The 26,626-nt window shown below is 61.6% G+C and overlaps 1 protein-coding gene across 2 annotated transcripts; it reads right to left on the bottom strand.

The window, feature by feature from the left end:
• Positions 1 to 1,361: 1,361 nt before the first annotated feature.
• CRB2 (crumbs cell polarity complex component 2) lies at positions 1,362 to 23,211 on the bottom strand. Of its 2 annotated transcripts, none has more exons than XM_028107591.1 (13): positions 23,115 to 23,211; positions 15,446 to 15,769; positions 12,831 to 13,026; positions 12,564 to 12,703; positions 11,733 to 11,918; positions 11,395 to 11,508; positions 7,812 to 8,687; positions 7,207 to 7,715; positions 6,474 to 6,639; positions 4,892 to 5,678; positions 3,944 to 4,060; positions 3,228 to 3,345; positions 1,362 to 1,586 (listed from the first exon to the last, which is right to left on the bottom strand). In XM_028107591.1, the coding sequence occupies exons 1-13, from the start codon at positions 23,209 to 23,211 to the stop codon at positions 1,362 to 1,364; spliced, it is 3,855 nt and encodes a 1,284-aa protein (XP_027963392.1). The 2 variants fall into 2 exon arrangements, with proteins under 2 accessions (XP_027963392.1, XP_087875132.1); XM_088019006.1 differs by having other exon boundaries at positions 3,944 to 4,151; positions 4,914 to 5,678.
• Positions 23,212 to 26,626: the final 3,415 nt, after the last annotated feature.

The raw sequence follows: 26,626 nt of genomic DNA, 5'->3' as shown, positions 1-26,626 counted from the left end.
CTCGGCCACCCACATGCTCCCTTACCCCCCATCACCATACGGTTCTACTTCAGATTTTGAGGCCTCTGCCTCTGGAAGCTGGTGAGACCCTGAGGGGAGCTGGGTAAAGTCAACTAAAAGTGGAAAGGGGTCTCCTGGCCTTGGCACAGGAGGCACTGGCCTGAGAAACAGGAAGGACGGAAGGGCATGTCTCGAGATCAGGGAGGAAGGGACTTCATGAGACTAGAAGGAGGCCAGGCACTGGGGGGGGGGGGGAGATGCCCCTCTGGGATCTGTGGATGGCATTGCCAGGGAAGGGACTGGAAGCAAAGCACATTCCTCCTCTGCATCCGTGTCTGTCTGCAGGACCAGCCCCGACACAAAGAGGCAGTGCCAACATCTGCTGAGTTCAGCAAACAACTCTGAGGGCTTTCTGCGAATCCTGAATCCCACCCCCCCAACCCCACCCCAACACATACACAGCCATTGAGAGAGGTGACGGGCACTGGAGAATGAGGTGGTCAGCACAGGGCTGGCGGGGGGGGGGGGGGGCAGGGGGTTTGCTCCTTCGTCCTCTGGCCTTCTTGCCCCCCCCCCAGGAAAGCCCCTTCCCCCACTTTCTCTCAGCTCCAGGCTGACAACCCTTCCTGAAACCTAAAAGGGCGACCCAGAGAGCCCAGCGGCACTGAGGCCCAGAGCTCTTTCCCCATTGCCGTCGCTGATCCTCACAGCTGCCCCGTGAGGTAGGCAGAGGCTGCCACCCCCACCCCCACCCCCGGCAAGGGGCGACAGCTCCAGGCAGCCAGTCCTCCGCTCCTGCAGATCTGCCCCGGACGCGCTCTGTGTTCCCACGCGTCCCATCTCTGGGGCCGCGGGCTCGTGACCCCCCCCCCAGTTTCCCAGCTGCCTCCAGCATGGGGGCAGCCTCCAGAGCCTCCAGAGCTGCGGAGGATGCCGGAGCTGGGGGGCTGGGAAGGGGATCCCCCCAACCCAGTCACCCCTCCGTGGGATCGCGTGCACCCACAGCAGAGACACGGACGTGCCCACGAACCCCGTCCCCCAGGGACACTGTGTGTGCCCGCGGGTGCTCCTCCCCTGCACAGCGATGTGCTTGCGGAGACAAGAGCCGGCGGGGCCAGTGGTGCAGAGCACGGCCTCGCCAGCAGCCCCCCCCCCGCCGCCGCCGGCTTCCCTGAGTGCTCCCCTCTCCTGTCCACAATGGGGCAGAGGCGGGGGCCGCCAGCTAAGGCGACGCTTCACCAGCAGACACCCTGGGCCCCGCAGCTGCGAGAGGAGGCCAGCCACGGGGTGCGGCCTCCTGGGGTCCTCGGGTAGAAATCATCTGGGACCTCATGGGTGCTGGAGCCGGCAGCTGGGCAGGCCTAGATGAGTCTCTCCTCTGGCGGCACCTTGAGGACACTGTCCATCTCCAGCCGGGCTCCGGCCACCTCCTGCTGGCTGGGGCTGTAGGTGCCCTCGGACTGGCGGCGCTTCCTGGCCGCCAGGACCCCTGACAGGAGGCCCAGGAGGAGGAGGAGGAGACAGGCGCAGGCCGCGGGCACGGCCGCCTCCAGCAGCGGGAATGGCAGGGACGGCGGCAGGCCCTTCTGCGAGAGATGCGGTAATGAGGGCTGGGGCCGCGGGGTCCGTGCCAGGGCGGGCGGGCGGGCGGGGGGGTGGTACCTAAACTTCACAATGGTCTAATGAACAGGGGTGGGGGTTTTCCGTCACTCCCGGGAGGGAGGACAGGAATCTTTGCTTTATTCTGTTTACCAGTAAATTCCAAGTGCCCAGAGCAGGGCTTGCCTGGTAGCAGTCGGTAAGGAGTAAAGGAGAAAACAGACGCTTTGCCCAGATGCCCCAGACACATGACCAGCAAGCCAGGACTGGCAGTCTCCTCCGTCTGCCCCCAGGGCCCATGCCATGCCCACGCCACCATCCTTCAGCCTTGAATTGCAGCTGCAGGCCCTTCCTTCCCTGGCCAAAGTGGGCCCTGCCACCCAGCCTCCCTGCAGTAAACTCATCCAGTCTGAGGCGGTGGGGTCTTGATCCCTCCCCATCCCAAAGGGTGGTCTGGTTTCTTAGTGGCTGTGGAGACCACGCTTAACCCCAGTAGGAGGCCTCTCAGGCAGCAGTAAGTAGGAGAGGCTCCCCAGCCAGGTGGCCTGTGCAGGGCAGGAGCGGGAGGTGGGGTCGCCTAGCTGAGGGTGAGCTCAGAATCCACCAGGGTGTGCCCGGCTAGGGAGACTGAGACCAGGCTTTGGGGAGCCCAGGAAACCTCTCCATCTCCAGTCACAGAACTAGGATGCCCCCATCAAAGGCCTGGAACTTCGAAGCCCCCAAATCACAGAATTCCCAGCTTCCAGAGCCCTAGGGTCTCAGACTCACCGGCCCTCCCTCTGTCCTGTGAAGCCTCTCGGCCCACTGGGACCTGGGTCCCAAGTCCCAGTACCCAGTCCTAAAGGAGGAAAGGTACCCAGGGCTGGAGAGAAAAGTTCATACCAGCTCGGAATGGGCCATCCCCAGCCTCTACCCCTGGGTACTTCTGGGAGAGCTGTAAAGTCATTTCCTCCCTTGGCCCTGTGAGGAGGGCGGCGGGGGGGGGGGGGGGGGGGGGGCGGCGGGAACCAGAGGCTGTAAAGTTCAACTTGAAAGGAAACATTCCCCAGAAGCAGAGGGGATTTGCGGGTTTATGACTGGGGCTGCCAGAAGCCTGTGGAGATCAAGGCTCCTCCCCAGGCTTCCTACCAGCACCCAGGTGGGCTCACTGCCCACTGGGCCTGCGGCGCTGGTTCCGCCCCTTGGTGGGGAGGGGGGTGGTCAACGGGGAGGTTCAAGCTCAAGCTACCTGCTGGCCGCCACCGACTGGGGCCCTGCTCAGCTGAGCCTCCCTGGCTGCTCTGGCTCAGAATCGCGGCCTCTCCAAATCCTACTCTAGAATCCTGGCCCACAAACCACTGGAGATTACACGCTCTTGTATCCACCGGCCGAAATCCCAGAATTCCAGGATCCTGTGGGTCCTGAGTCCTGGCCCCAGAAAGGACTTGGCAGAGCCCGAGTGTCTCACTGAGGGATGGTGGGGCCTCCTAGGCCCGCCCTGAGTCTCCGGCCCTTAGTACTCCCCACCCCACGACAGGGCTGGTCCAGGAAAACAGCACCACAAGGGCTTTAGGCACCCCCACAGCCCCAAAATCATCTCACTAAAGTCCAAAACAGGGCACTCGCCAAGCCCCCCTGGCATCACTCACCACCACTTCACAGAACTGGCCTGAGAACCTGGCACTGCAGATACATTCATACAGCCCACCAGCCGCCCGGCAGGTGCCGCCATTCAAGCAGGGGTTGGCCTCACAGGGGATCGGACACCTGGGAAGCAGAGAAGGCGAGGCTCGGAAAGCTGCTCCCTTCTGTGCGGTCTCCTGTTCCCCCATCTGCTTTAGCTTCTCAACAACCCCCCCAAACACGCAGGTGTCCTTCCACGGTCGCCATGCATGGTCCCCGCCCTGCAGGGCCCTGCTGGGTGACTGAGGCCGACTGTGACCTCCACCACCACCCGCCCCTTGCCCCAGCATTCACGACGGACAATGGCCCGCCCAGTCAGAAGCACCGGGGAGCCTGTGTGAGGGCAGCTGCCTGGGATGGGGACACCCTCTCTCCGCAGTGGGCCCAGAACCTGCCCGTTTACAGGCTCCCTGGGCAGTCCCGATGCAGGTGGCCTGAGGATGAGGCTCTCAGAAGCACCACCAGGCAGCTGCCTCCCCCCATGATGGCATAACAGATGGCCTTGGGAACCCCGGGAGGAAAGAACTCAAGCGACAGAGGTGGGCCATCTGGCACTGTGGGCACAGTGAGGGCTGAGAAGGTGAGCAAGGATCCACACCCCACCCTGCCTGCCCTGCCTAGAGGGGACCCAGAACCCCCCCGCCCGGGTCCCAGGCCCACCCCCCGGGGCCCCCAGGCCCACCTCTGGCCAGCAAAGCCCCCCTGGCAGCTGCAGTTGGCCCCCTGGGGCCCACCCTCGCAGGGGCCACCGTTGAGGCAGGTGAAGTTCAGGCTGCATTCCTCCGGCAGGACAGGCAACCTGGGGAGAAAGCACAGAGGCTGCACCGGGGTAGCAGGCTGGGGACCCGGCCCGGCCCCCCCGCCCCTGGGGCTACCACTGGCCACCTGAGCTGTGGGATTCAGGGCCCACCTGCCATGGACCCTGATAGCGATCATGGAAGTGGCATCTGAGGTGGAAGGGAGGGGGAAGAGGGCTGTCCTGCGGCTCCAGCCCCACCCCCAACAAGGTGTACAACCTCCAGAGCCTGGATGGGACCGGCTCCCCATGCTCAGAGGTCTTTGAGAAGCTGATGAATGTCCGGACTCTCCTCGGAACACAAGCATGTTCCTAAACATAAAACTTGGGCCTGACATTCCTCCTGGGGGTGGGGGAGTCACGCCTCTGCCAGACAACCCTCCATAAGCTTGGCTCCAAGCCAAGCTTGGAGAGGGGAGTCAAAACCAGACTGAAAAGGGGGAGCATCAAAGCCTCCACCGGGCTCATTCTGGTCCCGTTATGCTCACGGGACTAATGGGGATGAGCATCGGTGGCCCGGAGGCGGCCAGGCAGGGAAGCCTCCAGGTTTGCTTCCAAATCTAGCTCTGGGATCCCCCATCCCCTACCCCCCACCCCCGGCCAGGAGCGTCATTGATCTCAAATTCAAACTTATCTGGGTTTTATCTGGCAATGCTAGGGGACTGCTGTTCCCATTTCACAGACGAGGGCACGGTGGCTCGGAGAAGGGAAGTGGCTGGTCCACAGAACCAGAGCTGTGGCTGCGGAGCCCATGGACTTGGGTGCCCCACCCCACCCCCGCCCCGGGAACCCACCGGGCCCCTGGGGCCCAGGTTACCCCCCCGCCGTCCGCACCTGCAGCGCGGGCCCGCGAAGCCAGGCGGGCAGCGGCACTCGAAGCGGCCGTCGGGGCGTGAGTGGCAGCGACCGCGAGCACAGGGTGCCGAGCGACACGGGTCGGCGCGGGCCTCGCAGCGCGGGCCCTCCCAGCCCGGGCCACAGGCGCAGGCGAAGGCGTCGAAGAGGTCGCGGCAGGCGCCGCCGTGCAGGCAGGGCGACGGGACACACACGCGCGCGCCGTGGCAGCCGAGGCGTGGGGCAGGCGCCCCGGGCCAGGCCGAGAAGTGCTCTCGGGAGCCGGGGGCCGCGCCGGGTAGTGGGCGCGCCAGGGGCAGCGGGAGGCCGCCGACGGCCACGCGACCCAGGCAGCCGGTAAAGTTCTCCGCCAGCAGCACGCGGGCGGCGCCGGGGCCGCGCAGGAAGCCCAGGTCGCCGGCCAGGCCGCGCAGCGCCACGGGCGCAGACGCCCCGTCCAACCAGAGCAGCCAGCGCGACGCGGCGGCCACCGGGCGCTCCATGGCCAGGCGCACGCGGTGCCAGGCGCCGTCGGCCACGCGGGGCCCGGACGCCGGCAGCACTGCCCCGGGCAGGCCAGAGCCGCTGCGAACGCCGGCCACCAGCGAGCCGTTGCGCACGGCCAGCCAGACAGCCGCGTGGGCGCCCGCGGTGGCGCGCAGCAGCCCGGCCTCGGAGTCGCGCGTGCGGAAGGCCAGCGACAGGCCGCTGAGCGACAGCCCCGATGATGCGTTGTGCCCGCTGAAGGCGGCCGCGGGGCCCTCGCGGAACGTGGCTTCGGCTACACCTGCGGGGAGAGGGAGCGTCGGGGAAGGGCCCACGGGCACCCACCCCGGGCCGAGCCCGCGGGTGACACACCTGCCGCCCCCACGGCCCCCGCCCATCTCTAGGGGGCACACCCACCCACCCATCATTCAATTCCGGGAACCATCGCCCCCACCGCGTGGCTTCCACCGCTCACAATTCCCTACCTCCGAGAACCAGCTTCTGCCGCGCTGGGGAGACCCACCCTACCCTCCGGGTCACAGACCAGGCAACAATAATGCCTCTGCCCCCTTCCCTCTTCATTGGAGTTGTTCAGTCTCATCCCTGAGGCTCATTATTCACTGCAGTCATCTTTCTTAAATGCAGATTTTTAAAATGCTGATCATGCATTTCAATAAAATGCAGTCACCTTTCTAAAATGCTGATCATGTCCCTCTCCTGCCTAAAACCATCCCATGGCTCCCCACTGCCCTTGGGGAAAAGTTCTGAGCTGCCTGGCCTACCTCTCAAGGCACCTCCTGGCAACATCTAGACTCCAACACCCGTAACTGATTCAGTTGTTCTTATAAACCCCAGGATCTTTGCACATGCTGTTGCCCCTCCTTAAAATGTCCTCCCCTACGCCCAGTCAGTCTTATTTGTTCTTGGAAACCTGGTGAATGCTGTCTTCCTCCAGAAAACCTGTCCCTCTGGATGCAGTGGCCTACCCACACTGGGGGCTGTTGGCATCCTGGTCCACTGCCTAGGAGCCCTCAGGGCTTCACCCAGCCTGGGTGTCCAGAACCCAGCATGTGGGCTGCCCGGAGCACACACTCACAGACAAAGCCGCCAGGGACCTCCTCACAGGTGGCAGGTGGGAGGCAGGGCTGGCCAGGACACCACAGCTGCTGAGCACACGTCGGCCCCGTGAAGTTGACAGGGCAGGTGCAGTGGAAGTCATTCCAGGTGACGAGACAAATTCCACCATTGAGACAGGGGTCAGGCTGCAGAAAAATCAGGGCAGGGATTGGCTCAGGCCTGGGGCTAGCATCATCCTACCATAACCATCACTGTAGTGGCTCTTCACTGAGCACCTACTACAGACACATTAACTCCTCACAAACACATAGAGAGGAAGTCACTATTGTCCCCATTTTACAGATAAAGAAACTGAGGCTCAGAGAGAAGCCACTTGCCTGGCTCATCCAGGCAGGAAATAGAGGAGCCAGAGTTCACACTCAGGCCATTCCAATGCCAAGGCTGGTGTTTTGTCCATGGACCCGAGGATGTCCCTGTTTCCCAGGCAGCTCCTACAGAAAGGCTCAGGCAGCCCTCTGCATGGGTCTGGGTGTCTGTCTCACACCAAGACTGGGGAGGGAGGTATGGGGCCCACAGAGGGCAAGAGCAGCTGGGCCAGAGAGATTAATCCTGCTCTGCCACTCTCTAGCAGTGGGAACTTGGGCAGAGTGCTTCACCTCCCGCCATTTTCCTCACCAGAAGGACGTACTAACCCTCAGAGATGCAGGGTAGACCCTGAGAAAGGGAGCCACCCTTCTTCCCGGGGAACTCACACTGCACGTGTCCTCGGAGACGCAGCCCATGGTGAGGTTCCAGGACTGCCTGCTGCCCAGCTCGCTGGGCTGGCTTGAGTTCCCCAGCAGCAGCGGAAAGAACGGGAGGTGGAGGTCATTGAGTCTCAGGTCCTGGAGGCAGCCTCGGAAGGGCCCACCCCAGGGCTCGGCATCAGCAGGGAGGAGCCTCCCACCCACGTGCACCTGCTGCCCCAAGCCCTGCAGCTGGTCAGGCCCGAAGCTGAGCGTCACCAGGTGGTGGAGCCCATCATCCCAGCGCCCAGGAAGCACCAGAGTAGGACTGCCCAGCACCTCAGCCTGGATCTGGCCCTCGCTCAGGAATACTGTTAGGCCAGCTACTGAGTCATTGGCAAGTTGGAGCAGCAGGCCAGCAGGTTCCCGAGTACGAAGGAGAAAGGACACGGTGAGGTTGGGGCCTGGCAGCTGGTGGAGCAAGAAGGAGGCAGAGCTCAGGGTGCCCCCCAAGCCAAAGGTGGCAGCAGGAACCTCTGCAGGGAGAGAGGGTGTTGGGTGTGAGGCCTGTGGGCTAGGGGAAGGCACACTCCCTGCCCCGGTGAGGGGGGGCCACCTGCCTTGCTCCTCACCATCAGCGCAGGTAGGACCACTGTAGGGCCGAGGGCATTTGCAGTGGAAGTGAGCCCACATGTCCACGCAGGCCCCTCCATGGGCACAGGGTGGAGGCTGACACTGGTCACGGCGCTTGCAGCCCAGAAGGACAGTCTCGCCCAGGTCCTCGGGCAGCAGGAGGTGCCCGTCCACCTGCACGTCCTCGAGGCAGCCTTCAAAGGCTGTGCCACCCAGCTGGGCAGAGCAGAACCTGGCAGGCGTCAGCGCTTCGGAAGCCACAGGACCGGAGGCCACAGGACCGGAGGCCACACAGAGCTGGGCAGGGCAGTCCTCATGCCAGAGCCGCAGCTCCAGGACGGCCGGGCGCAGCGAAACCTCCACTCCGTGCCAGTGGCCATCATTTAAAGCCAGGTCCGGCAGCTTCAGGGTAAGCCCGGTGGTGTTGCCGTGGCTCCAGAGGGTGGCCTGAAGTGTGCCCCCTGCCAGGGCCAGCTCCAAGCTGTCCTGGGTATCAGCGCGAGTGGCCAAGGCACCAGCAGGTAGTGTGGTGCGAAACCTCAGTGCCAGACCCCGGGGGCCGCCAGCCGGCACGGTTGTCTGCACAGGGCTCCCGGCCACCACAGAGAAGGTGGTATTCTGGCCACAGAAAGGGCCGTGGGTACCAGGTGGGCAGCGGCAGGCATAACTGTGCATGCCGGCCTTGAAGATGGGGATGCAGGTGGCAGCCGGTGGGCAAGTGTGGCCCTGGCAGCCGGTGAGCCGCACAGAACAGTCATGCCCACCCCAGGCCTCCGGGCACCTGCAGACGTAGCCCGCCACAGTGTCATCACATGTCCCACCGTGGAGGCAGGGCTCCGACAGGCATTCATCCACATCTTCCTGACATGCCAGGCCTTCGGGAGAGACCACACCAAGGCTCAGCACTCAAGGCAAGAACGAAGCACTCAAGGCAGAGCTTACATGCCTTTTGGGCTGGGGATCTCAGCATCTAGCAACTGAACGAATTCCCAATCCCCAAAGGATTTCTCATGGTCCCCTAAAGTCCCCGGAGGCTGGAATCCAAGATACCCCTTCCTTTCCCGTATTTGGTGGGTCTCCGTGCCCCATGGATTCCATCCCCTAAACACTCGCTGGTCTCCCCTTTTCTCCCACCCCACCTCTGCCTCACCAGCTCACAGGTCCAGGTCTAGCGTCCTCTACTTTGCCTGCCTTCAACCCCTCTACCATCCATTTCCTCAAGTAGCCAGAGGCCTATTTCTAGAGCATCGCCTGGCCAGATTCCCCTGCTGCTTAAGGTCCAATCACTCACCCTGGCACTCAACATCCCTCAGGGTCTGGGCCCTACCAGGCCCTCAAGTCTCAACCCTGCTCCCTCCAGACCTTGAACTGCCCGTTCCCCCAAGCATTTCCTGGAAAACTTTTCCCTGGGGCTTTGCTCATACTGTTTCCTCTGCTTGGAATGCCTTCTCCTCACTTACCCTGCCGGTCAAACTCCTAGTCATCCTGCAAAGCCCAAATTCAAAGGGCCAGGCCCCTAGGAGGCTTTTTCTCTGATTTCCAACCCCAAGCTCTGTGTCACTCCCACCTCCTTGCCCACTCCCAGACACAGTTCCCCGGAACCCTGTACTGAAAGAATCTGTTTACTCAGCTGAGATCTCCTCTGGAGGCCTGAATATGTTCTTGGTGCCCAGCAAAGGGCCTGGCATGGCTTTTGTGGACAGAGTGCCAAAATGGAGGAGGGAGTGGGGTGGATGTATGCATCTAGGCTCCATCCCCCAGTCGCTCTGCCCTAGCACCCCATGCTGACTATGGAGGGGCCACCTCACCCTCCCCTCCAGAAGCTCCCACAACAGGTGCTCTGGCCACAGCTTGGGTCAAGAGGCCACAGCCCAACCCCAGCTCAGCCAGAGCCTCCACAAAACAACCAAGGCCAGCCCTTCCCACCATACCCCAGCTGGAGGAGCCCAGGCCCAGAGAAGCCACCAGGATTTGAATCCTGACCCCAGTCAGCCCCCAAACCCCACAGCCTCCTTTTGGGGACAGCCGGTCACACCTCATCCTGCCCAAGGCCCCAGCCCTGCATACCTGCCAGGAGCCACAGGACCCCCGGGAAAGTCCACAGAGCCCACGGCCCCATCGCATTTCCCCACGGATGGCCAAGAGTGGCGGGCGGGTCGTGGGCCGGGGGAGCAGAGCTCCCCGCCTGACTGGCCGCCTCCTTCGGAACCAGCTCAGGAATGCCAGGCACTGGCCTCCCCCAGGCCGGCACGACCCAAAGGGAGGATGGGGGTGGACAGTGGCAAGGAGCCCAGCCCTACGGTCGGGGTTCCCCTCCCGGGCCCTGACCTCAGATCTGACCTCCCTGTCACCCATCAGATGAGCTCAGCTGGGGGAGGAGCTGGGCTCTGGCTGACACTGGTGAACCGCAAGGAACGACACCCCCTCTCTCAAGCCTCCGTTACTTCATCTGTAAGAACCCTACCTCATGGGGGTGCAATGAGGAGGGAACGAAATGCCCAGAAAGGCTCTTCAGGGGCAGCGCACGCCGTGGTGGGCCCGCTGTGGTGCCTGCAAGGCCATGCTCCCAGGCCAGACTCAGGGAGTCTCAGCCCACAGGGGCAGACGATGGGTTTCCCTGGCGGCCACCCCAGGGCGAGGGACACTGAGCCTAGCATGTCTGGGCCGCTGAGGTGGGAGGGAGGGGGGTGATCGCCACCTCCTTGTTCTGGGGGGGGGAGCCAGTGCCCAGGAAGCCTGCCAGGGAGAGGAGCCCGTGTGCCCAAGCAGGAATGCGGGCGGACACGGGGGAAGTGTCGCACGCATTCCAGAGGGGGCAGGGACACTTGGGGAGGATGTGACGGGTGCTTTGGGCTCACCAGCGCCCATGGAAGGGTATCTGCGTGTCTACGCATCTGCTGTGCCCAAGGCAGGGAGCGCTTTTCTGCAACCCAACTCCCGCCCCACAGGCCCCAGCTGCTAGAGGACAAGCTCACCCTTCTATGTGTGATGCCCCCGTTTCCCTCTTCTGTCCTCTTCCTGCCGGCCCGTTGGCCTCTGCCCGGCCCTTGGCTGTCAGGTGCTTAGGGTTCTCTTTGCCCATCACCCCACACATTCTCCTGGACAGTCTTGGCCACCCGTGGTCCTAGCTGCCAGGACCGTACTCCCAAACCCCGGTCTCTGGCTTTTCCTGGGCGCCAGACCCTGGACCACCGGCCCCCACCCTGGCTCCTCCCTGTGGGTGCTCCGCAGACACTCGCACTCAGTATGGGCAAGGACGGACACCCAGCATCCCCCGCAGGGCAGAAGCATCACTGACACCTCCCACTCATGCCTGGACTAACCCCCAGGGCCTCCAGAGTGTCCCCCCTAAATAGTTCTCAACTCACTTAGTTCCCTCCACTTTCACCTCCAACGCCCGGGTTCCCGCTCAGCCCCTCTTAGCTGTCACCCCAACCAGCACACCCACCTCCTTCCTGCTCTCCTCGTCCCCATCAATCCAGCCTCCACACATCAGCCGGAGGAAGCTTCTCACCCCAGGCCCACCGACTCTGCCCTTGCCCTGCCCTGGTGCCCATCCCGCCCCAACCCCCACCCCCGCACCTGTGTAGCCATCTGGACAGTGGCACCGGAAGCCGTTGGGCAGGTCCTGGCAGCGGCCTTCGTTGAGGCATGGCCGTGAGGCACACTCGTCCACATCCACGCCACATTCGTCCCCTGCAAGAGGGCCAGCCATGGTTCCCACCCGGGCCCTCAGAACCACACTGGAGCTGGAAGGGCCCGTTTTAGAGCTATGGAGACTGAGGCCCAGTGAGACGTGCTGATTCAGGCGGGTGGCACATATGTGGCAGGGCCAGGCCTCGAGCGGAGCCCTGGCATCCTTCCCCCCGCACCCACACCCTGGTGGACCTGCTTCCCTGGAAGGGTGGAAGGAGACTCACCCTCAAAGCCCGGAGGGCAGCGGCACAGGAAGCCGGCAGCGTGGCGGAAGCTGAAGGTGCCTGGGAAGGTGGCGCGGGCGCCTCCGTAGAGCGCTGGGTCCGAGCGCTGCAGGCACTGGCCCCCATGCTGGCAGGGGCCCGACTCACACTCATCCTCATCCACCTCGCACTGCTGGCCGCTGTAGCCTGGGGGCACGCGCGCGTGGGTAGCAGGTCACACGGGGTCACCGGGCAGACCCCCTCCACTGAGGCCAGGCTGGAACGACAGCTCAGAATATGCTCACGGATATGGTGAGGGACGGATGCACCGAGGGCGGTACGAATGACCATGGCACCTTCATCAGTGTGCTATTACTACTATTGCTAGCACTACTGAGCACTTTGCACGTGTCAACGCTTCACGGGCTTTACACCTTTACCCTCCTCGCAACAACGCCAGGAGCAGGTGCTACAATTAGCCCTATTTTGCAGAACTCCGCAAAAGTGAAGTTCAGAGAAGTTGCAGCTACATGCACATGCTCCGAGGACAGGTGAGCCCCGGCGCACACCTCCCCGCCGCCCCAGACTGCGCCCCGTGGGGAGCGGATACACACACGCGCGCACGCGCACACACCTGGCCAGCAGAGGCAACAGAAACACGCACACGCACACACACGCACACCTGGCCAGCAGAGGCAGTGGAAACACACACGCACGCGTACACACACCTGGCCAGCAGAGGCAGCGGAAACACGCATGCGCACGCGCGCGCGCGCACACGCACGCACGCACGCACACACCTGGCTCGCAGAGGCAACGGAAACACGCATGCGCACACGCACACGCACACACCTGGCCAGCAGAGGCAGCGGAAGCTGCCGAGGCCCTCGAGGCAGGACGCGTTGTTCGCGCAGGGCGCCGACGCGCACTCCAGCACCTCCTGCTCGCAGCGCGCGCCCTCGTAGCCCGTGTCCGCACAGTCGCACCGGAACCTGGAGCGGGGCGCGGGGCGCCGGCTGAGCACGCCCGAGCCTCCACCTGCCCACCACCGCGGCCCCGGGCTGTGTGCAGCCTCCTCCCCCCGCGTCGGGGCACCGGCCGCCCGCTCACCCAGCTCACCCGTTGACCAGGTCGTGGCACTGGCCCCCGTGCGCGCACGGCTGGCTCTGGCACTCGTCCAGGTCCAGCTGGCACCTGGTGCCCCCGTAGCCCGGCGCACACACGCAGCGGTAGGAGCCCACGCCGTCCAGGCACGAGCCCCCGTGCAGACAGGGCGCCGAGGCACACTCGTCCACCTCCGCCTCGCATGTCACCCCTGGACAGGGCCGGAGACACAGACAGACAGATGGACACCCAGAGGGAGGACGAAAGAGGCTCAGGCAGGCCGACCCGAAACCAGCTTCAGACGGCTACAAGGAGCGGAAACCCGAGGATGCCGAGAGAATCCATCGGTCCATTCGTCCAGGGCAGGTATTTCTTGAGCCAGCAACGGCAATAGGGTAGAGACCAGACGGCCGTCCCTCCCTCCCTGAGCTCACAGCAGTGTAGCTGGGGAGACCGGGATTAGGTCAATTATTACATAGATGCGGACTGATTTTTAATTGTGATAAGCTCAGCAATGGGAGTGAAGTGGATCCCCTAAAAGCCAGACCCAAGGTTCTGGCCTGGGGAATTGGAGTCAGGGAAGGCTTCTTGGAAGAAGAGCCTTTTGAAAGATGGTAAGCATTCACTAGATTGGGATGGGACTGTGCCAGCATTTGGTTTCCAGGCTGGGGACTGGTCCAGAGCAGCTTGGGGCAGGGACATGGTGCCCTCAGAAAGGGGAGTGTGGAGGGTCAAGAGCAAAGGAGAGAGCAGAGGAGGTGAGGTGAGGCAGGGCTGGGGGCTGTGGTGGCCTTTGGGGCCCCAATCTGGGCTTATCCTAAAAGTGGGAAGCAGCTGAGTTACACGATTCTGTCTACACTGTGGAAGGCTCACTCTGCCAGCTTTGAAGAGAGTGTAGATAGGGATTCCGTTGGGGAAGGACAGGCCCCAGCGAGAAACCAGCTCCTCCTGGTTTCCCCTGCACCTTCTTGCTTCTAAAGCCCCAAGTCCGGGGAAGCCCGTCAGCCCTGGGCGCAACTGAGACAGTTGGGCGGCCCTCAGGGGAGATGTGTGCAGATGAAGGGAGATGGAAAATCTCAGGGTTTGGGGATGTACTGCCTGCGTTCATCCGGGGACCCACATGTCACGGTGGACTCCAGAGGCCCTGCCCCTGCCCCCTACGTGGGGTGGGTCCTGGGGGGCCAGGGAACCAGCTGGCTCCAGCTGGAACCTGCCCCCTTCCCAGCTCAGTGAGCACGAAACACAGCCCCTCCTTCCTGTGACCCCTCACTCCTCCCGCCCCAGTCCCACGCCCACCCTCTGTGCCAGGGGGAGCCAGGCCCTGGCCGCTTGGAATCCCAACCTCCCCCGCCTGGCTCCGAACGGAAGGAGGAGGAGAGAAATGAGTCATGGCTGACTCTGCCCCCGCTCACATCCGCAACTCACCCAGAAAGTGTGACCCAGAGCGCCCGGGCACATCTGGCACACACACCTGCTGGCACTCACACACCTCTGTTCCCACGGATGCATTCAGGGAGCGCAGACACCCGCAGATAGAGACACACACAGGCCCTTCGCCTGACCTCCCTCACACACACACAACTAACACTCCAGACGCCGAGGCTCTCAAATGGTGAGAAGGGTACATGGGACCCGTTTGCAGAGTCCGTTCCAAAGTGCCAAGACCCATCTCTTCACTATGAGCTCCCTCCCCTGGGGCCCAGCCCCCCTCCCCACCCCCCACCCCCCAGTGTGCAACCCCTGCTCTGAGGTGACCTCAAACTGCCTTCCGCCCTCAGAGCAGAGTTGTCTGAATTCAGGGTTGAACTAGAACCAGGAGTGTCTATACTGCAGTGCTCCCCACTGCCCTGGATGTAGCCTCTCCCAGACCTGTGCCCAGCTGCCCCTTCCTTCCTGGCTTCTGGACAGTCGCTCCGGGATGCTTCTGATTACAGCGTGGATAGGACTGGGACAGGGCCATACTCTGGAGGAGAGAAGCAGCATGTACGCATGCCAGTCTGCGTTCTGAGCCCTTGGATACCTTGTGTCTACATTATCCACCCACTTGAGACAGCAGGGATCCCTGGGGTACATTCACGTTACAGTTTGAACAAGACCACCAGTGTCTCTCTGCTGGAGCTCTAGGGGCTACTCAGAGGGGAAGAGGGTCCACATTGCAACCTGAACCATACCAGGGGTGTCCATACTCTAGAACCATCAGATGAGCCAGACGGTGTCTACACTACAGCCTGACACAGGTCTGGAGTGAGTAGATGCTAGAAAGACTGTCTAGACATGTCCTCATTAAAGCCAAACCAGGCGTACTTGCACTCTGGTCCCACCAGAGATGCCTGGGGGTGTCTCCACCCCCAGCGCCAAGCTGAACTCCAGAAGGGACCGAAATAACCTTTGTCCAGTATCTGTTAAATGTCAGGCACCAGGCGCACTCACACGCTTATACTGTCATCCAGAGCCAGGTTAGCTCGAGAAGCATCCATTCTGTAGCAAGACCCAGAGCGGAATGCCCTGGAGCTTCCAGGATGTCTGGGGGTGTCTCTATGCTAAAGTCAAAGCTGAATGCGTGATTTTACACCCTGAGCCACTGATGGGATGGACACTATGGGCCTCCTCCCAGGATGTGAGGCCATTACCTGCATAACCAAGGGGACAGCGGCACTCATAGCGATCAGCCAGGTTGTGGCAGGTGGCCCCGTGGCGGCAGGGCCGGGATGCACACTCGTCGATGTCCAGCTCGCAGCGTGGGCCCTGGAACCCAGGCACGCAGTAGCAGCGAAAGCCATTGGGGTCTGGACCCTGGGGCAAGCACAGAGCGCCGTGGTGGCACGGCTGGGTGGCACAGCCCCGGGGCTTCATGGGCCCACAGGTGTAGCTGCCATTCTCCATAGCCTGGCACTCAGTCCCTGGAGCACACGGGGCTGAGGCACAGACACTTGGGGTCTCCGAAGACACCGTTCCTGTAAAGAGAGAAAATGGGCTAGGCAGGGTGGACCAGGATGTTTCCGTCCCCACCCTAGGGCCCACCCCAGGCCCCAGAGCCAGAAAGCAGCATGGGCCTGTCTGTATTCAGGAGGATGGAAGGAGGGCCGGGGCTCTGCAAGCCACATCCCCACAACCCATGCACAACTACAGCCGGAGCTGAGGCTGGTTCAGGAGGGTCTCCGTGAAGAGGAATGGGACCCGGATGTTTGCGGCCCCCCCCGTCCATGCCCCAGTAGGGTTAGAGGACAGACTCTCTCTGACCCTGGGAGCTTTGCGCTCTGCTGGCTCATCCCCTCCCAGCAGAGCCCCTTTGGGGCAGGCACTGTCGTGCCCATTTTATAAGAGAGCAAATTGAGGCTCAAGCAAGAAAGTGAAGACTTTTTTTTAAGATTGATTTATTTATTGGGGTGTCTGGGTGGCTTAGTCATTGGGCGTCTGCCTTCGGCTCAGGTCGTGATCCCAGGGTCCTGGGATCGAGCCCCGCGTCGGGCTCCCTGCTCCGCGGGAAGCCTGCTTCTCCCTCTCTGGCTCCCCCTGCTTGTGTTCCCTCTCTCGCTGTGTCTCTCTCTGTCAAATAAATAAATAAAATCTTAAAAAAAAAAAAAAAAAAGATTTATTTCATAGAGAGAGAGAGCACAAGCAGGGAGTGAGAGAGGGAGAAGCAGGCTCCCAGCTGAGCAGGGAGCCCGGTGCGGGGCTCGATCCCAGGACCCTGGGATCATGACCTGAGCGGAGGGCAGATGCTTAACCGACTGAGCCACCCAGGCGCCCCGAGAGTGAAGACTCTTGCCTGAGGTCTCATGGCAAGTTAACACTGGGACAGCCTTCAAGCCTATCACATGTTTCAGCCCTCCCCCACCCTCCCAGAGAGGGGGTCTTCTCTGGGTCTCCCCTTCTGCAGCTCTGTTTCCTCCCCCCCCCCCCGGGGGGGGCTCCTCCCACTGTCCCGTCCACCTCTCCTGCTAGGGGTCTGGCAACTCCATCCCCGGGTGAAACCAGAGATGGAGGACTTCAAAGACAGGGACTGGGAGCTGGGCCCCCTCCCGGTCCTTCCTCCCGGCCGCCTCGGGCCTAGAAACCTCTCTGGGAATCCCTGGCCCTCGCGGTATCCCCTGGCCTCAGCAATTGCCTGACCAGCTGGCCTGGCCAAGGTCACAGGGTGCAGGGCAGGTGTTGAGACCTGCTGACTGACAGCTGGCTCAGGCCACTGCTGCCTCCACCATGCTAGAGGGTCACCTGCTAGTCTGGAAGCCAAGCCACGGGGAGGGCCGGCCCCCTACCCTCCTGAGAGCCTGTAGCGCTGGTTAAGAACTTAGGCTTTGAAGTAGAACTGCCCTGGGCTCAGATCCCTGCTCCGTTAGTGGCTCTGAGACCTTGAGCAGGTTCATTTCTCCTACTGAGCCTCTGTCTCACACGGGAAAGGGGATGGTCACAGGGCATGCCTCACGTGGGAGGATTCAAAGCCTCAGGTACTGCCTTTGGCCACTTGCAGGACCTCAGTAAGGGCTGGGGGAGGGGAACCACCCACGAGCAGGAGGCACCCCCAACCTGGGGCTCTGCGAGGCGCCCCTCCCCTGCCCATGTTGTCATCCAGACACTACCCAGGCCCAGAACAGCTTCAGGCCCTGCACCTCCCTTCCCCCACCTTGGTGAAGACCCCCAGATAAGGCTCAGCGTCATCCACATTCCACCAGGCAGGGCCGTCCACTGGCCGACCCCCACCCTTCCCAGCCAGGTCCCAGCAGGACGGGGGACGGGGATATGGAGACACAGACCTCGGCCCCGGGGAGAGACCCTGACTGCCACCACCGAGTGCCCAGAGCACCTGGTACGGCTCGGGCATGTGCTCACTCGCTCCCCGACGGGGGGCCCCGGCACCCAGCCAGGGCTAGGCACATTGCAAGGGGGCAGAAGGTCTGAAACACTGTAAGGCCAAGATGACCCCTAGGGCTCTAGTGTCCACAGCCCCTCTCTGACCACAGTTCCCTCCCCAGCTCAGGGCCTCCGTCCCAGCCCTCTCTCCCAAGCCGGGTCATGTAGGAGAGGGCCGAGGTGTCTGGGCCTCTCGGAGGGGCTTCTGGGCAGCTCATCTTCCTTTTTCCCACCCCAGCCACTGTGGCTGATCTGTTTAGAGCCACATCCTTCAGGGCTAGGTGGCCAGATGAGGGTGGGAAGATAGTGTGATGGGGGTGGGAGTGGACCGAGCTCCCTTAGGAAGGGACAGAGGTTTGGGCATCAGAAAGGCCTGGCTTCTGGAGTTTGAACAGTGCCACCTCATGGGGTGCTGTGAGGAGCCACTGAGGGGACAGGAGTGAAGGCCTGGCACCCAGTGAGCCTTCATGAAGGGCTGTGGCCATTTTGATCAGGGTACCTCAACCCAGCACAGCCCAGGACCAGAAGACAGTAACCATAGCCTCCACTCTGAGGAGCCCTGGCTGCCAGGTCCTGCACCAGGCGGCCCTTCATTTAATGCCAACAAGGCACTGCTCCTCATCTGTGTGGCCTAAGGGACCCCACCAGAATCTGGAGCTTTGCCCCCAGTTCAGAGCCTTCCATTTCAGAGCAGGTGGGACCAGGCTGGGGAGACAGGGCATGGGGGAAATGGGCCAGGCGCTGCATCGCCCTGGGAGCAGGCAGCCAGTGACCCTATACGCCGGCACCCCTCGGAATCCAGCAGCAGGGGAGGAAGGGGCTCCTGCAGTCAGAGCCAGGCAGAGAGTGAGGGAGCTGCTGCCTATCCCAAGAGGCACGCAGTAGCACCAAAAGCCTGGATGGGAGAGACAACCCTTTTTCTTGTGTACTCCCAGTTCTCTTCATGTTTACCTTAGGAGATGGATAGTGCTGTTAGTCCTGTTCTACAGCTGACGGAAGGGAGGCTCAGAGATGAGGGGACCTCACTGTCCCACAGCCTGTGAGGGGCTGGAGGTCTCGCTACTCCAGAGCCTTCACCCCTGGGGTTCTTGAACCTCCAGCTTGTATTAAGAATACAGATTTCTGGGGCATCTGGGTGGCACAATCGGTTGAGCATCTGACTCTTGGTTTCAGCTCGGGTCATGATCTCAGGGTCGTGAGATCGAGCCCCGTGTCATCGGGCTCCACGCTCAGGGGGGAGTCTGCTTAAGATTGCTCCTCCCCTCTAAAATAAATAAATAAATCTTAAAAAAGAAAAGAAAGAAAAGCAAGGAAGGAAGAATACAGATTTCTGGCCCCCCACTCCAGACCTAGAGATTCAGAGCTGTCGGGCCTGGGCCCAGAGAATCTGCACTGCAGCATGCTCCCTTGGAGAATCCTTTGCACCTGGAGGCCCAGGAACCGCTGGCCTCAGTCCTCTGTCCGGCAGGAGTGAGACCAGAAGGCCAGGCTAGCCCTGGGCTGAGAGGCAGAGAGGTGAGGGCAGTGGGGGGGGGGGGGGGGCTGGGCCAGGCTGGGGGCGTGGCCTGTTGCCAGGGTGACGAGGGGCCTGTGCTTATCTTTACAAATCCCTCCTGACCTCTCAGGAGGTCCTGGCAGGGGAGGGATTAACTGACACACGCCCCTCCCCTTCGACCTGCTGCCCCGTCCCCGGGAAAGGCCCAGATCCCACCACCGGGAGGGAAATTCTCTCCCCAGAGAGGACGATCTTACTATGATAACAGCAACTATTTACTGAGTGCGCACTATGGGCACCAGGCCGCGCCACACATCTTGCCTCTATGTTTACATGATTGCAGTTGATTCAAGCCAGGAAAGGTGGGTGCTGTTTTCTAGCTCAGAGAGGTTATAAACTTGCCCCAAATCATCCCTCAAAAAACTAAGAAGCAGGTTATCTCCGCCAGACTTCCGGAAGGGGCACATCTCCCAAAGCATGTGAAATTCCCACTCTGCAAACTCTACATTGCCACCCATGCATTGTCATCTTAGTGCATTCCAGCCCAGCCTTCCCTGGGCACTGGAAAAAGTCTCTGAAGGTTGGCACAAGGGTGGAGGTTCCAGGGTGGGCCTGAGCAGACCGGGCAGTCTTCCCTCTTTAACCAGAACCGGGCTGTTGGCAGTCCTACTGTGCTCTGGGGCCCACTCAGTGCCTAGTAACTCCTACTTTATGTGCACTTATAACGGGCCTCGTGATAACTGCTAACAACTGAGGGGAAGTGTTTACTGAGGGTGAATTCTGAGAAGCTTCTTGTCTTGACCTGGCAAGAAAAAGGATATTTCTAAGAAGTGGCCCGAGATCTTGTAAGATGTGGGAGCTTCTGACATAGGGGCAAACACTGTTCATCTAATCTCACTAGGCCCCAAGGACAAGGAGTGACTACCCACTGCCTCAGAGCCACCAGGAAAGGGCTTAAGTTACTCTAACAAGATGGGACAGTTTGGAATACTCTTCCACAAAAATGTTTACGCCCCCCCCCAGGATAAAAGAGGGGTCAGTATTGATAATTTTGGTAACGGTAGTGGTGACGATGACTGCCAGGATTCACCGCCCACCCTGTGCCTGGCACTGGCCTACCCTAGCGTCTCCAGACTTCGGTCTCAGAGCCCAAGGCCATGGCGACACTTCCCTGCGGAGGGTAAGACAGACCTGGTGAGGCTCTGCCACCCAAACAGGCCACTTTATGAGTGGTCTCCGGTCTAAAATGTCCTTGGAAACTGGGGCTTGCAGGCCAAACCCGAGTTGGAGAACCACTGTGTTTTCCCATCAAATTCTCGGGATGCCCTCAGAGTTAGCTCGTTGGGCCCCTGAAGGGGCAAAGGCGCAGAGAAGGGACGGGGCTTTAATAGGCTGGTCCGGAACACACTAGCTCCGCGACTCTGGGCAAGTTCCTGACCCTCTCTGGGCCTCATTTCCTCCTCTGTAATGGGGGTGTTGGAGCTGGTCTCACAGCGCAGCGGGGAGATCCTTAGTCCGTCGTGTGGGGCGCCCAGCTGGCTCCGTGGTAGAGCCTGCAACTCTCATACTCAAGGGTGTGCATTCAAGGCCCATGTACTTAAAAATGAAATCTTTAAGGGGCGCCTGGCTGGCTGCGTCGGTAGAGCATGTGACTCTTGATCTTGGGGTTGTAAGTTCAAGCCCCGTGTCGGGTGTAGAGATTACTTAAAAATGATAAATAACTTGTAAAAATCTTTAATAAAAACAACAACAACAACAGCAAAAACCAAAGTCCATCCTGTGAGTCCATTAGCATAGTATCTTCCAGGGGGTGGCTGGTGGTGCTGTTTATTCACTGACCAACAAACATTTACTTGGAGCAAACGCTGTCTAGCCAACCAATCCTGGATGCTGGTCCACATGTGTGTGGCACCCCACTCGGTCCCTGCCTCCCTGCCTCCGCCCCACAGCCCTCCCCCCCTCTCCAGGGCTGGTGGAAGGAGGGGCCAGACGCAGGGACGGGAATGGGACTGCTGCCCTTTGTCAGCCAGGCTCCCGGGCTGTGAGAGCCCAGCATGCCCCATTGTACTCCGAGATGCTTGGTCCTCTCCACAGAAACCAACCAGGCTTTTGTGGCAGAGTGGGCCCAGGATGGAGGGGCTCAGCTCAGGGCCTGGCAGGCCTGAGTGGCAGAGCCAGGGGCCCAGGGCTTCCAGAAACCCAATCCCCTTGGGGATGGAAATTACTTTTCAAGTGACACCACTGTCCCCAACCCCTCTCCTCCTAGCAGCCAGGCCTCGGGTGCTGGTATCCAGAAGTGCTCATGCCCACGGTGCCCTCACCCCAGCTTTTGAGGATCCCCAGGGAGGGGGCTCCCTGCACAGAAATCATAGTGCGAAAGGCTGCCCCTGGACACCCCAGCAGGTGGGATGGGGATGAGCGTGTCCCTCAGCGGCCCCCTTTTTCTGTGGCATCCATCTCCTTTGTGTTCACTCTGCCCCACAGTTCACGTGAGCGCGTGTTTGAGTGTGAATGCACGTCGCTACCCACACACTGGTGTGTGCGGGCACCCATCACGTACCCATAGGAGTGTGTGTGTATGCGTGTGAGCGCACGTGCCTGTAGCCCTGTTCACATGGCAGTGGGGTGTGCCCTCGTACCACACCAGCGTGTGGGGGTGTGTGTTCGCAGGTGTGAGTGTGCACATGGTAGAGCAGGGGGCAGATTGCAGATCCACACACCAGGATTTTATGCCCCTTGTGGGCAGAGAGCAGGCCCTCCGCTCCTCTCCTGAGCCCCAGATTTGCGTCAGGAGCCCAGCTCCCAAGCCCCCATCCCTGCCTGAGCCTCAGTGTCCTCCACTATAAAATGGGGGTCCTCATCCTCCCCGGGGGCCCTTCAGGGAGGAGGAGATGAAAGCGTTGTGAGCCAGGCCCCATGAATGGGAAGGAGGGCCCCAGGTAGGGGTCTGGGGAGGCCTGACCTCCCACCCTGGGAGTCTGAGGGCTGGGTCTCCCCGCAGCCGGCAGTGAAGTCCAGGCCACCAGCCCTGGTTGGCTCCCTCCTCCAGCAGCGGAGGCGGGGTCGGGGGACTTCCCAGGCCTGGCCCCGTAGCTATAGTGACCAAGACAAAGCATCCCCCAGACCCCCCAGGAAGAAGTCCAGGCTGCCTGTGCACACGTGAATCCTCTCGGACAAAAGCAAAACCGTTTGGCGTATGGGGTCTGGCTTAGGAAGCCCTTTCAACTGGGTCTGGGAGTGCTGGGGAGGGGACAGCGGTAGACACACGTGCTCCCAAGTGCCTGGCCACCCCCCAGGGGCCCCAGAGCACCCCTAGCCCCCAGTGCAGGCAAGGGAACACACACGTGGAAGGGATGCAAGTAGACGCCCGGCTCCCCTGGCCTCCTTCCCCCTCCCCACAGCGATCTACTGGGCTGGGGTCTGCTGCCCCCACCCCGGGTCCCCCTGTCGAGAGCTAAGACACAGTTCAACCCGCTTGACAACTTACGTCCCACAACTTGTGCCGGGACACAGCCCATCACACCCCGAAAGCCCCAGACAACGACTCACGGCTCACCCGGCTCACAACTTTAAGGCACCCACAGCCCAGCGCCCATGCACAACAGACTCTGGAATGAGGCTCACACTACCTGCAGCTCCCCACGCTCAGGCCTCAGCCCGGGACTTCCCAGCCCCAACACCCCTCCCAGGCCACACCACCCATCCCAGGACCCCTTCACAAAGGCCCCCATGCCACACAGTGACCCCCACGACCCAGGACACACTCCCCTGCATGCAAGGTGGCCTGCAGAGCACACCCCTCTGCACCCACATCTTGGCCTGTGCCCAGCCCCGCAGTCGGGCCTGGCACCCACACAGACAGCCCCAGGGCCTGGGGTATCTGCTTTGGGAGACAGACCCTGCCCCAGTCCGCCCCCCCCAACCCCCACCCCAAGGCTTATGCCCCAACTCACCACCCAGGAGGGTGAGGGCAGGAGCCAAGAGCAGCAACCGCAGCGGGAGAGGGGCCAGGGGCCTGGAGGCCGGGGTCCCAGGCCCGGCCAGCGCCATGGCAGCGCGCTCAGCTCCCGGCTGTGGGAACAGGCGGCCTGGCTGGCTCGGCACCCCCCTCTCCCTCCAACCAGCACTAATGCCGTGGACAGAGGCCCGGCCCCTCCCTCCCTCCCCTCCTGTCTCCTCCCCCACCGCAGGCCCTCCCAGGCTGCTCCGCCGGGAGCAGATTCTAGAGGAGGGGTCTGACCCACCCCATCTCCCCAAGCCCCAGGGCTCCAGACAGGTCTCAGGGGCCCCTGCAGGTCTGACCTGATCTTCGTGCACCCCCACCCCCACCCCCGCTCCCACCTCTCAGGTCCTGCTGCCTCAGCCTCCTGGCTGGGGAGGATTTCTCTTCTTTTCCCCAGATGATGCCAGCTACTCCCAAGTCCTAGGTTATCCCACCCTGCTGGACACGCCCCCATCTCTTCTCAGCCTGGGCCCCCCTCCCCAGCCCAGGCCCGAGCAGCCAGCAGCCTCCCAGACCTCCTCTCTGTGCGGAAGCCCCAGCCCTTCCCCACCGGGCTTGTTTCCTCCCGGTGCTCCCCACCTGAACAAGGTACCCCTACCCTGCAGCCAAAGTCCCCTTCCCCTCCCCACACTCAGCTCCTGGCGGCTCTTCCTTCTCACTGTCTCTTAATCCCATCCCTCCCCTAGACCTAACAAATGACCCCTCCTGGTGTGGCCCTCAGGTGGCCCCTGGCTCCTTCCACCCTCACCACTCCCTCACCAGCCAAACTGCACCTTTTCCATTTCTCCCCCTTGGTCTAAATCTTTGCCTCTGCCATTTGCAACTCTGGAAACCTCACTGCAATCCAAGGCAGCCCACTCTACTGAATGGCAGTTCCAACTAAGCAAATTTTCCCGCTCCCCTGCTGGGAAGTCCTTCTTGTTGTCTAACCTTACAGTCTCTTGCTGCACTTGATGTTTGCTTGCTGCAGGCTGGAAAGGGGAATGTTGTTTACATGGGGGGGCGGTTCTTTGGGGGACCTGGACCCAGGAATCCAAGCCATCTCAAAGCCACTACAACATCAAAAAGCAGCCCATTTTTTCCTCCCCTGCCCTCAGCTCCAGGGGAGGAAGAAACCCTTGCTGAAAGGACTTTCTGAAGCTAGCCACTGGCTTCTGCCAATGCACCCCATTTGGTTCAATTCAGTGATCACGGACTCAGGCCACCGAGAACCTGTGCTGGGCTCTGGGATGTGCCCTGACACCCGGAGGGCGCAGTCTGGAGAGACGGACCTGAGCCGTGAATGAGGGAGCTAGGGCCGTGCTAGCAGGTCCATGGAAAAGCAGGGAGAAGGGCAGTGGGCAACACACGGCGCATGGGTGCCCCGTAGCCACACCGTGCTCCAACCCTGGCAAGGGGAGCCAAAGACGTGGGTGGACCCCTCGTCCACATCCCACGCCATCCCCACCTGGAGTCTTGTTTCCGCTGGGGTCGGAGGTGCTCCTTGGTCTCTGGGACCCTCCTCACTCCCAAACCACCTTTAATTCCCTGCCTCTCAGGTACCAGGATCTCCCCACCACCACCAAGCCCCTCTCTACTCTGTGAGAAAAGCACAGACCCCACAGCTAAACAGATCTCAGTTTGAGCACAGCTCTACCACTGATTGGCCGAGTCATCTCAGCACGTGACTTCCTTCCATGGGCCTCAGTTTCCTCCTCTGTAAAATGGAAATAACAGTTCCCACCTTGTAAAGCATTAATGAGGTGAAGCGGCAGTACAACTTCTGTCTGTTCTGTGTCTCAGAGGGTCCCGAGAGGGCCAAGCAGCCCGGGGAGCGGCGCACAGGAGGACGACAAGGCTCCCACGGCCCCGCGGGTCTCCGGACACACACATCCGCGCTTCTGCGCTGAGCCCTGAGGTCAGAAAGACTCCAGTCCAAGCTCCCGCCCGCGCCCGCGCCCCAGTCCTGCAGCCGCTGTGCGCCACCTTGTGGCCAGACCCGGGAGTGTCCTGCGAGGTCTGGGGGGGCTGGACGGGCGGAGGTGGACAGGGAGGGAGGGATGCAGAAACTCAACAGCGCGGGCGCGGGAGCCCCCGAAAGCGAGAAGGGGCAGGCCGGGGAGACGCGGCTTGGCAGGAGGCCGAGGTCAGGCGGGGCAAGCCGTCCACACGCATTCCCCGTTAGAGTCTGGAGAAGAGACAGTGAGTGGGTCAGCCCCAATGCGGAGATCCTCCCCACTTGGGGGGCAGGTGTGAGGAAGGGGAAAGGGGACCTTTTACCCCCCTCAACAGCACGGCGTTGTCCCCATTTTACAGAGGAGGAAACGGAGGCTCAGGGAGGTGAGATTGGCTGCTGGGGTCCCACAGCTGGTCTGTGCGGGGGCAGGATTCGAACTCGGGGCTGCCTGACACCGGCCCTTTTCACTCCTTGAATCTTTGACTCCAGGTTGAGTAGGTGCGCTCAGTAATCCACTCTGCTCGGGAATTATTTGCTGACATCCTGGTCGAGGGCACCCAGCACCTCCGGAGCCGAGGGAGATGTGACAGGAAAGCTTAGTGCTGGGCAGCCCCAGCTTTGGCATCAGCCCCACTTTGTATGAATCCTGATTCTGCTCTCTGCCCTTACGCAGGGTTTTGTCGGTCTGTTTTACTTCTCTGGACCCTCGTTTCCCCAAGTGTAGGTTGCGATAACAGTATCTGCATCACAGTACTCTGAGGAGTGGGCAACGGCCACCAGGTGTTGGTTGGGGGGAGGGGATGGCTCCGGGGCTGCACCCCGCTGAGGAGATTTCCAGGAGAGATGCCTCCGGACCCTTCCAAGGGACGCCTGCCCTGGATCTCCCCCCACCCCACCACCACCAAGCCTGCATCTCCCTTCTCAAGGACCCCTCCCCCCCCCCCACTGATCCCCAAGGACTTCCTTCCCTCTGGCTTCCAGGAAGTGGCCTGTGGAGGCAGGGCAGGAGAGAAGAGGGAGGGAGGAGGGGAGGGCCCGGGGGTTTTTCCTCCCCCTGTGGCTCCCTGCGCCCACCGCCCCCGCCGGGACTGGGGCCCTGTTGACTACAGCTCCAACCTGAGGCCCCTCTGTTGCTTCAGCTCTCACCAGCTCAGGTAACCCTCTTCCCTTTGTGGCCAAGTGGAGCCACCTGCAGCCCTGACCTCCTGATCTCTCAGAGGCCTTCCCCCCCTGTCACCCACTCCCTCCTTCTTGGAACCGTTTCCCCTGGCTTCCCTCCTCTATCTTCCCGGCTGTCCCTTGCCCTCTTTCCTCCCCAAATGTTGGGGTGCATGGGGACCTGCTCCCATCCCCCTGCCCTTCTCACACCTCCTTCCCTGGGTGAGCCTGTTGATGCCTGTGAGCTCTCTGCCCGTGGTTCTTAACCATTTCAGTTCCCCCTTGACAGATATCTCAAATCACCCTTTATTCCCCTGAAATGAAATGGCATACGTATGCATATAACTCCCCAAGGAGAACCATCCCAG

This window comes from Eumetopias jubatus, unplaced genomic scaffold (genome assembly GCF_037043125.1).
Source record: "Eumetopias jubatus isolate StellerSeaLion01/CBP00866 unplaced genomic scaffold, mEumJub1_p1.0 scaffold_15, whole genome shotgun sequence".
In the NCBI taxonomy this organism is placed as follows: domain Eukaryota; kingdom Metazoa; phylum Chordata; class Mammalia; order Carnivora; family Otariidae; genus Eumetopias; species Eumetopias jubatus.
The sequence above is the reverse complement of the archived record's forward strand: the minus strand, read 5'-3'. Positions and strand labels throughout refer to the sequence as shown.

Coding starts and splice junctions, on each gene's coding strand:
- CRB2 (XM_088019006.1), bottom strand. CDS start 23,211: ATGGCGCTGGCCGGGCCTGGGACCCCGGCCTCCAGGCCCCTGGCCCCT. Junction 12,704..12,830: donor TGCCACGACCTGGTCAACGG/GTGAGCTGGGTG, acceptor GCCCCGCTCCAG/GTTCCGGTGCGACTGTGCGG. Junction 3,346..3,943: donor GGGGGCTTTGCTGGCCAGAG/GTGGGCCTGGGG, acceptor TCTGCTTCCCAG/GTGTCCGATCCCCTGTGAGG.